This window comes from Diadema setosum, chromosome 15 (assembly GCF_964275005.1).
Source record: "Diadema setosum chromosome 15, eeDiaSeto1, whole genome shotgun sequence".
Lineage (NCBI taxonomy): Eukaryota > Metazoa > Echinodermata > Echinoidea > Diadematoida > Diadematidae > Diadema > Diadema setosum.
The window spans coordinates 21,828,667-21,840,163 of NC_092699.1; the positions used below are offsets into that span (position 1 = coordinate 21,828,667).

At 37.5% G+C, this 11,497-nt stretch overlaps 1 protein-coding gene across 1 annotated transcript; it reads left to right on the forward strand.

The window, feature by feature from the left end:
- Positions 1-2,969: 2,969 nt before the first annotated feature.
- LOC140239288 (uncharacterized) lies at positions 2,970-7,298 on the forward strand. The gene is made up of 5 exons (XM_072319167.1): positions 2,970-3,110; positions 3,797-3,908; positions 5,162-5,281; positions 6,127-6,195; positions 7,223-7,298. The coding sequence occupies exons 1-5, from the start codon at positions 3,054-3,056 to the stop codon at positions 7,243-7,245; spliced, it is 381 nt and encodes a 126-aa protein (XP_072175268.1). The 5' UTR covers positions 2,970-3,053; the 3' UTR covers positions 7,246-7,298.
- Positions 7,299-11,497: the final 4,199 nt, after the last annotated feature.

The following is an 11,497-nucleotide window of genomic DNA, read 5'->3' on the forward strand; positions in this document are numbered from 1 at the left end:
CAAACACGGTTATAACGAAATCCCAGTTACAACGAAGTAAAAATTCGGGTGCTGTTCCTTATTCCGAAGGTTCGTTAATCCGAAACACACAAATTCCCTATACCTAGAGGTTCGTTAATCCAAAAATGAAAAAGGGTTTGTTAATCCAAAAATTTGTGGCGTTATTCCAAAGTTTCGTTAATCCGAAATGAAATAGGGTTCGCTATTCTAAAGTCTCATTTATCCGAAAATGAAATAGGGTTTGTTATTCCGAAGGTTCATTAATCCGAAAATGAAATAGGGTTCGTTGTTCCGAAGGTTCGTTGATCCGAAATGAAATAGGGTCCGTAATGAACCTTCAGAATAACGAGTTTTGTGTCATTTTCGGATTAACGAACCTTCGGAATAACAAACGTTCGGACGTAAAGAACCTTTGGAATAACAAACCTTCGGAATAACATTCAGACCGCAAAATTACCCGCTCTTTGTTCTTACTTGTTAATTTGTTCGGTTTCAACAAAGTTTCGATAAAACGTACGAAAGAAAATTTGCCGGTCCAGAGGACTTTGTTATAACGGGAGTCCACTGCATATATGGTATGTATTTTGTATAGGGCCCCACTCACAGTAGCTTATGGGGCCTAGAATTTGAGAAAGCCATTTGTATGTAATTTGTGTATTTTTATCTTTTTAAATGATTTATGTAATCACAGATATTACAGTATGTTTGGTCCAAACTTTCAAACTTCAACTTCAAACTTTGTGGGGATTACCAATACATTGTACATGTACAAGCCAAGGTGGCTGTTACAATCATGAAGTGGAGCTATCAAGGGTGTTACAGTACATCCAATCAGGGAGGTGGAAGACTTCCACCTCCCTAGGCTGGTCCCACACTGTGATTACGTAATATATAGTAGTCGCCAAACCAAAACAAATACAGTACGTGTACCACCAGTGTTGTAACTGTGCAGTGTTACTCGAACTCGGGAAAGAAGAGGTGTCTCTACCATCATCAACAGCATAGCCCTGCGGGTACGTAAGTTTAGTTATATAGGCCTACAGTTTCTGTTACATAGCACATTCTAACGACATCCTACTACTGCAGTATTTTGTCACAGAGTACGCATATCAATCATGCTGTAGCTGTATCGGCGATAAACAAGATACCCGACCCTCTTGTAGTCCCGTGTATAGCATTTCGTGAGGTATTATACCATCACTATAGCACACGCGGAGCGCGCGAGCGGACATGACAGCTAGTAATTTAAATAATACACACACACACACACACACACACACAAAGCCAAAGGTATCAAGGAATAGTGTCTAGCACGTTACATTGTAGACCCTACACTACAGAGCAGTGCTGCACCCTCCTCCTTTTGTTGTCCTTTATTTTTACTTCGATTTGGGTGTAAATGGTGCTGCTAAAACAGTGTGATACATGTTTGATGGCATGGCATTGAATACTGGCAGTGCCGTGCTACCGCAGTGCCAGTGGTATTAAACTAGTGTCTAGTGAAGTGTGTAGTAGTAGTGGAGTAGTAGTGCCACCATTAATTTAGGCCTTATTGGTCTAACGTTGTTGCACCATTAGAAACATTACTTTTAAACACAGCTGACACTAAATTACTTGATTTCAATACAATGGAGAAATATTCACTACCGTACTAACTAACTGGTTACACGGGCATGAGTAATTTCCCTAGTGTAGGGCCTAAATTTAATTAGATCTAGTCGTAGTACTCAGTACTAGCTGAAAGTACAACCATGATTGTACCTTCTGTTCTGTCAATATTTAATTGCCATCGCTGGATGAGAAGACTGCTATAATCCAATAGAGATTTCAACCTCTAGTTTAGGATGTCACATATATGTAGAACGATAGGGTTAGAAAATATAAAGAAAAGTCAACATACTGTTTGTTTTCTTGCATGATAAAGGAGCACTTGCCTGCTTACCTTGCTTCTTTCAGAAGGCAAAGGCATAGAGCAATAATTAACTTTACCCAGCCCAGTCGCTGTACGTAGCACAGCGTATTAACAGCGTCTGGTCGGGCTAGATAATAGGCAATAATATTTAATACCCTAAGTCCTAACTTGCCTCGGTAACAAGTCGGGGAAATATGTACTCCCCCCCCCCCCCCCCCCCCCATTAAAATGAAATTTTAGGGTGCCCAGTAGCAGTACCGATTCTCTTTATTATATATTCTTTATGTTATTCTGTGCATTCTACAAGCTGTAGCAGTCCTTCCATCTAGCGATGGTAACACTGAGACTTTAAAAATTCATAACTTTTGAACAGATTGTCTGATTTTCCTCAAACTTTCTCTGATGTTTAATGTACTAATATTACTGAATTTACTCAATTCACATATACATGCATTGTGGTGAACTTGCCCTTTAAATTTGTGGATCGAAGACTGAACTAGATGTAATCTTGGATGGTAAGGGTCCTCGCCCAGCACGTCATAGGGACAGTGGTTATGCATCCCCCACAGTGCTGTCTAGGAGAGGCTTCTGTCTGTCTCGGGGGGGGGGGGGGGGGGGGGACCGTCAATATAAAAAAAATGTTATGAAACTCCTCCGAACAAACCAATTTTCTGTCTAGCTGAAATGTAGATCTATAGATAGATATAATGACATATATTTGCTTTTGCAGCAGCTATGAGAGTTTATTACACTCATGTAGATAGTTGCATTTGCATTCAAAATTTCTTGTCCAATTTTTCTGTGTCACTCATGGTATCATGGTAGATACAATCTAGTTACTATCTAAGTAAAATTTGCCATCAACTTCTCACTCTCAGCTTTTAAATGCTAATCAAGACAACTCCCTTTCAACACTTCATATTGGTATTACGTGGGTATACATGTATTAGGTAACACAACTTTGTACAATATGATTTCCATGATGCCCAGCATCAGTTGAATTGTGCTCATTTTTTCTTCTGTGTTTCTGTTGATTTTTATCTCACTCACAGCTGAGGAAGACTGAAACAACCGGGACAATTGTTTCCTCTCGTCAAAGTGCATGAAAAGCTGACATAAGAGATTGACAAACTGATAAATAATGCGTTGCTCTCCCTGGACTAGTATAGGGCTGATTGTCAGTCATACATGGAAGTGGGTGAGAAAACCATTGTCTTGTATTCAGTCTTCTAATTCTGCAAGGATACCATGCAAGATCCATAAGTCAGGATTTAAATGCTGAGGTTTTTATACTAAGTTATAGGTGCACCGTGGCAGTGCCTATCTATTTGTTTGCATAAGTGCAAGTAAAAGTCGATCCCTAAGTTTAGATTCTGGCCGGAAGAGCTCTCTTCAAGACCTCTAGTGACGCAGCATCAAAGGTGTTGAATGGGACCCCATTCCAGAGTATTACTGCTCTAGGAAAGTCTGCAGAAGTCTAAAGTCAATCCATTTGAATACAACAATATTATGAAGAGGTTGCCATGCAAGGCTGCCAACTTTCTTACAGTGGCTACTCTCAAGCTCACATGCTCATCTCTAAAATGTTCTTGTTAGAGGAGTGAAAAAAAAGGTTAGATTCTAAAACCTGATCAAAAAGAGATCTTGTAGCATTCATAACCCAAAAGGAAATACAATGTAAGTTAGCATGGTGGATGATATTTAATCAGATGAATAAATTCAATTTCAGTTAGTACTCAATTGAGTTTAAAATGTATACTAATACATGTAACAGTACTCATGACATGTAGTATGTACCTGATCTCACCATTTGACAATAAAAATTGTGAAGTTCCCAATTTCCCTCTACTTCCCTCATTTATGCTGTTTTGTTTAATTGCACAGATATGCTGTTTTATGACCCTGTGGTATCCTAGTTTCATTGAAACTGATGGTGCTGTAATCACTCTATCTCCAGCCCCATCATATCAGCCTAAGGTCACTCCACAAAGCACAGGCAAGTATGGTCACCTAAACATGCAGACAGACACTTGCAAAGGCACACAGATGCACACAAACACATACAAGAATCCATTGGGCTGTTCTCTGAAAAGTGAATTTTTATTTATTTTTTTTTAACAATAATGTTCTGACGTGTTTCTCTTCATAGGATTTATAAACAAAGTGTTATGTGACTTGATTACATACTGGCCAAGGACTTTTATTTTACCTTTAAATGACAGTCTATGAATTTCTCTGTTTTACATTCGGCCTATGCCCAATAAGGGTACAGATAGCAGACATGCAAGTATACTGTATATGCCATGTATTTTGTGGGGTTTTATTTTCATGAGTTGGGTGCTATTCACAAATATTACAACACGCGAAAGTATTATCTTTGACATGACATATTTTCCTGACACGAATGTGACGTGTATGTGTACATTTTCTCATCCATGATCGCGAATTCAACCACTCGGAAAATTGTTTGGAAGGCCCCATTCTCTAAAAAATTAGACTTGCTGAATATATGACATACAGGGAAGTATGTGGTGAATTTTGGGGTTAATGGGGAAATGACTGTGGTATATGGAAGAAAGCCATTTGTACTACACTGTATTTACACTCACTGTATATCTTGCAACAGCATGCACGACACACAGGTGAATGCACAAATTAGGCTAGATGAATGGAAAACACTTTGAATACATGTGACGTACAATAAAGCCAAGTCAAAGACAGTGCTTTGCCAATTCTATGGAAAGATGTTAAAAAGAATGAAAATACATCTTCAATGCCATTATATGTAATACATGATCATTCAAATGTTCAGTTTTAGTGGTATCCATGTGACACCATTCTGCTTTTAGTTACCAATATCTTGCCCATAATACTTTTATCAATTGCTTTTTGATTGATTCTGTATTAACAAAACAGAGAATAACTTTCACATAACATTCATTAAAAGGGTCATCTCTCATTTCACTTCTTATTGATCCTGTTGGGAAAATAAATCAAGATTGAGTAATATCTTTGGCATTAAATGCAACTTTACATCATGTGTAAGTTCACTCTAGATTTCATATATCTTGAAAACTTTACCATACAGACAGATAAAAGAAGAGAATGCAAAACAAAACTGGCAGTGAATCAGTAAGTAGTGTTGGTTGATCACATTGCTGTTGCCCTGAACAAAGGAAATCAAATCAGGAAAAGTACTTCCATTCATCTTTTGTTCTTCTATTTTTTATTTTGCGGTTTGCTGTACAGGTCGAGAAGGAACCCAAGAATACATAGCAGGCTTCCTTGTGTGCTTGACGCTCAACATCGTCTTTGTATCTGTTGTCCTTTTTGCTCTTTGTTATCTTAAGAAAATCTCCCAGCATGGTGGTAAGAAACATTTATGACATGATATATAACATGATGATATTGTTTTCCTCTTGTATTATCAGGATGAAATACACACTAGGTAAGAGCTCAAGAGATTTTGCTACTAGTGTAAACGAGACTGAGCTTTCTTATGCCTCCATCACTGGGGGCATTATTTATTGTTTTGTTTTGTTTGTTTACTTTACTCATAGGTTTGTGATGATAAAAAAGAGGTTATATACTCACTGCCTATAGAGGGCAGACTTTGTAAAATGTCTGAGATCACAATGAGTGTAGGCTAGCCCTACTTGGAAATGGCGGACTTTACTCCAGATGCATGTGCTCCGCGCACTTACAGAACAACTATTGTACAGGACACACAGCGAGTCTGCTCTCCTTGGCTGCTAGTATGCTAGCAGAGAGCACTGTCCACCATGAGGGGTTAGCCCGGCACCTCACTCTATGCACTCAAAGAGCAATACTACTTCATTGCATATTGGGAGTAAGCACTCTATTACCTACTCAGATATAACCTCTTCGGATAGTTGACACTAACAGTTGCACAATTGACATTCAGTTTGCCTACAGAAAGCGATATTCAAGAGACTCCCCCCCCCCCCCCCCAAAAAAAAAAAAAAAAAAAAGAGAGAGAGGAAAATATATAATATGTATATCCATCGCAGCAAGACCTATAAGTTCATGTAGACATTGACAAAGACCTTGAACCCCCCCCCCCTGTAAGCTTCTAAATAAGGACATGCATAATTGTACCCTTATTAGTCTTATTATTTTTTTAAATAAAATTATTGTAGCTTATGTACAATTTTCTTTCACATCATTAAAATTTTTGTCACATCTTTCTTCAGGTGATGAAATTGATGGAGCTCAGCCAAGGCAAAAGAAGTCATGGAAGGAAGCCCTGGAACCTTTAGCAGGTGAGTGACAAAAACCTTTAAATCACACTATGGATCTGGGGGCATTTCATAAAGCATTTTGTGAAAATATTTTTGTTTTTCCTCACAAACTGTAATAAGCCACTGAAATCCTTGCATCTGATTGGTTGAGAGAAAATTTGTCTGACAAAGCTATAGGACAAAGTGCTTCATGAAATGTCCCCTTCCCCATGGTAAACCTTATTGTATCTCCTCTTTTTGACATCTCTACCCTTGTTTTCCATAAATGCAGTATATTTTGTTGCATTTTTTTTTATTTTGTGTGTCAAACAACATTTCCAAAATAAGCAACTCACAAAGATATGCTGCCTCTAAAGCAATGACACCTTTCCTATGAGAAAAGTATCTATTGTTAAAGAAAGTGAAATGCAATTGTAGCACTCAGAGTGAAAGATTTATCTTTGTTCCTCTTGTTAACTTGTGCAATATATTCTCTTATGTTCTTTCAGTCAAAGGCAATATTTATTACTGTTGATTTAGCATCTTGTTGTTCAAAGCATTTTATCGATCCTAGATGATGTGTGACAAGAACTCACAGCTGTTGCTGTTGTGATCTGCCAGCTTCTTTTTAAGATGTAATTATCAACCACTTGTATCTTTTCCATTTACTTGGTACATTAATTCTTAACCCGTTGAGGATGGGCTGAATTTTCTACAACTTGCATTTCCCATAGACACTTGCCTAAGTATACTCAGGTTCATCTTCAGTGGGTTAATATTGGCCATCTTGATATCTATCATGCCACGCTTATTCCCTCATTATATGCAACTGTCCACATTATTCACCACTATCATTCTATCTCTTTTTCAATTTAGTCCACATTCCTCTCTTTTTATTATTTCACCTTTGTCATGTATTAAATAACCCAACCTTCTCTTTTTGAAGGGATCTTCAATGTCACACACTCTCTCTCTCTTCAGGTTTTGTTTATGTCTTTGTGTTTGCTTTATATTTCAAACATGCTCCCATCTGATAAATCGAGATCATGTCTGATCTTCTTCCTTGCAGACAAAGTCTTCTTAAAAAGTTAGCAGATTAGAGTTACAGCAGCAACAAACAAACAAACAAACAAACAAACAACATGGCTTCCTCATGAGAGAACCTTGGCTTCACCGGGTGTATCAGGGACTGTAGTAGTGTTTGTTATCATAACTTTTGTGGTCGTCATACAGCATGCCTTGGTGCTTGTCCTGAGAAAATGTTGTAAACCTCCTCATTCAGCATCGGCTTTGTAGAGTCCAAAGTTACCAAAAATGTTTTTGATTTGTTTTGTTTTTATCCCATGTAAATAAGAAAATTAGACTTATGTGAGCAATTAAAGTTGCTAAATAAAACACTGCTTTCCTACATGGAAAGGTTACTCAGTGCAGGGTAACTTGCAACGTGTGCTTGTACATATTTTAAAGTTTTTGACCTGCGAAGATAAAGACATTGAAGAGTTTTTGTACATGAGCACATGTTGATTTCTCGTAACATGACAAGTCCACAAGATTTTGGAGTGTCACGATGGCTTTTCTTCTTCCTACATTTTCTCTAAGATATTTAAGCTTTAATTTACAACATACTGCGCTCAAGCTCTGTGATTGTGTCATGACATGTTATATCTGAAGTCTTTAATAGTTAATATGTAGCTGTCACTCCCTTTTCATACAGATAAATTGTAAGGTTTGACACTGAAGCTTATTTACGATATTACGTATCAATGTTACATATTGTCAATTCGTTTGCATTTACAACTATGCCCTTATCATTACTCTTTTTGAAACTGCCATTTCTAGGGTTAGAGAGATTTTTAAGCCAATACTTAGCTGCCCTTGCTGGTTAAAAGGACCTGAATAGAGCCCTGAACCTCATGTATTAAGTCATGACGGCTTTGATATAGCCCTTGTGCCATGTAACAGGGTTTGCAAATCTATTATTTTATCATAAACTGAGATACTTTAACCTTATTCTAACTGGGGGGGGGGGGGGGGGGAGGTCAATTTGACCCCCCCTCGACATTTCGCGCCGCGATTCTGCAACGCGCAAAGATTTTGCCGTGTCGTTTCATGACTTTTTCTTTGAAGTCTCCCGCATATTTTGAGACCAAATTTGCGATGTCCGGGTACACCGTTCTGAAGTTACGTAATGTTTTGCGTAATGCATGTCAACCCGAAAATGGCTCAAATTCATGATATCGTGTGCAAATCCAATGCCAATGCAAATTGTGTTTTTTGGTTAAATTGATATAAATTAGATTATTTCAACTTTTAACCATTGAAATTAATCAATTTTAATGTAGATAAGCTTGAAAAAGTGCCTGCAACAAATTTTGGCCAAAAAACAATAGAAAAGAAAAGGTTAAAAAACAATGAAATACATAAGAAATTAACAAAACAATAAAAAACAAAAGAAACTGATTTTGATTGTGCTATTTTTTTACAAGAAAATTGTTCAATGTGTCTTGAGGTACTCTTGCACAAAAATTTAGCAATCATTCAGTCTTTTTAATGGAGTTATAGGTGAAAATATGATTTCATGCGTAAATTTGCATAATCAATTTACTAAAAATAGAAAATCAAAATTTTTCTTCTGTATGACCATGTAATCTTGTAATTGACATCCGGCTCGATGTTCAGGCAAAATTTTGCGGCGATCGCGCGATCGGCGGCCGAGATCTGAAGGGGGGTCAAATTGACCCCCCCCCCCCCCCCCTGTAAAAACTTGGTCTCAAATAGCCCAGGTAGAATAGGGTTAAAGGCAAAACATAGTTCTGGTACTCCTGCAAAATTGTGCCCCAAAATGTGTATGTATACCTAAGAAATGTGTGAAATAATGCTGTAATAACAAGATATTCTTTTGGTAATGACGAAAATGAAAAATATTAACCAAAAATGTTCGCATCTCAGAACTTACCTGATCGGGTCAGGATAACTCGGACTGTGAGACAATTCGGCCTCACTTTGATGGCGGGCCGAGTGTAAAAATGTTTGCATCTCAGAACTTACCTGATCGGGTCAGGATAACTCGGACTCGGAGACAATTCGGCCTCACTTTGATGGCGGGCCGAGTGTAAAAATGTTTGCATCTCAGAACTTACCTGATCGGGTCAGGATAACTCGGACTCGAGGACAACTCGACCTCACTTTGATGGCAGGGCCGAGTTGTCTCTCTGGATTTTACAATGCTGTACTATGGGAGCGCTTCGCGTTCTGGCTGGTCGCAGTTATGGGCCGAGTTGCTACAACGCATGCATCAAAGAACCTCTTTGGCGCACATCCAAAATGAACATGCGCCTATGTACAGAATAATGGCGATCATGAACTGCGTATGAATTATCTGAAATAGGGCCGAGTTGTCCCTGAGACCGAGTTGACCTGGTCCTTCTGGGATAAAAGTCAGTATACTGACATTTATTTTTGATCTCCAAATACTCTGAAACAATTCATCATCCCAGCAAATCGCGTCAGCCAGGTAAGTTTCTTGGTAGACTCTTTCGATATATTGCAAGCAAATATGAAATGGTACAAGACGGGTTTTCAAACCCTTACCAAAACTATGTTTTCACTTTAAGCCATTTAGATATAAGACAAGAGGAATACCATGCACTGTATACTGCTCTCTGTATGTTATATTCTGTCATACTAGGAAAAGTGATGTGCAAGTGTTTGCCTCTTTTTGGCACTGTTTTGCTTAATCTTTCTTTACAGTTTACATAATGTAATTAAGCTGGTGGTACAGTCCGACCTCGATTATACGGCCATCTCTTATCTAGACTCTGCTTTCATCCGGATGTGTTCACACAGTGAAGACAAACAAAACAAAAAACAGTGATTTCAAACTCAATTAAAAATCCTACAAAACTCACACAATATGCCTATGGTACTCTGAACAGAAGCATGTTATGAATTTAACAATGATATGTTTCAATTTCTGCAAAAAAGGTGGACTGTAATTTTAAGTAGGCTAGCATAGATCGCACCACTGTTGTGGTGTATGCTACCTATCTGTAGCTGCCACTGGGTCACCAGTTCATGTACATTTACATAAATATTGTTTCTCCCGTGTCGGACCAAATCACAAATCCATACGGGAGCTGGTCTGAGCATGGCCGTATAACAGAGGTCTGACTGTCCTTCATTTCTCATGATAATTGTGGTGCTTGAATAGTGCAATTTTAAAATCATTTAATAATTTCCATTAATAGATTATGATTTTTTTTTTCTCACTTCAGCAAGTGTAGAAATGAAATGAGGTGTTCTCTGTGTTGTGCAGCTTGTTCAATCATAGACTGAAATACACTGTAGTTGCAATGAGTTATTAAATTTTGGGTTCCTGTGTTACATAAAAATTTACACCTAAACCAATGCATGAAATGAGGTGCTGCTATCACTAACTCTCTTTTATTATTTTTCATTTTGTTATTAATTGTCTTATGTGGAGAATTATTATCAAACTTTTCATAATTTCAATTCCATTGTATTGAAAAAGCAATGGTGTGAGAAATGGATTCCCTGCAGGTATTGTTGTGTGGGTAAGGTGGTTTTAAGCTGTCCAGATGATAATGCACTAGAAACTTTGTATTGTTTACTATGAAAATGCTATGGTTGGAAAAATGTTGTAGTTTTTATCGGTAATCCCATTATGGGTCCACATGTTCCTGGAGATAGGTGCCCTTAAGGAAAAGTAACATCTAAATGAAAATGTGCAATGAAAATTTATCACAGTGGAATAGTTTCTGTTTTAATACTTTGTCCAGATGTAGCAAATTTTCATGCAAAAGTGTGTAGTTTTTCTTTTGATTGGTTTTTGTTGTCTTTTCTGCCTTTGGTTGGAGTCAAAAGGGTGACAAATTTATGCTCAGGTAAGCCTTGAACCCATGGTTTCTGTGTTCTTTGCTAAATTTTCTAATATGAAATGCCAGGTATATTATTAATAGCAAGAATAAAAATCATAAGTTCAAATGTAATTGTGTGTGTGCATGTGCATGTGTGTATGTATATATACTGTGTATATATATATTTTAGTTTAACAGTACTGTACTCATTGTGAAGGCAAAATGCATAGCATCTGGTGAACGAATGTATACCTGTACTTATAATACACTGCTTGAATATATTATTTTTTTGAAGATGTGTTTAGTTTAGTGTGAAAGTTGCCTTCATGAACATTCAAGTTGATGTTAATTGTGAGTTACATACATACTAGAAACCTTATGAGTGCTGGAGTTATCTGTCTGTATTATGTAATAAATTCTATTTGGTTAAAGAGATTCAAAGCTGTCATAAAAAGATGTAAACAGTT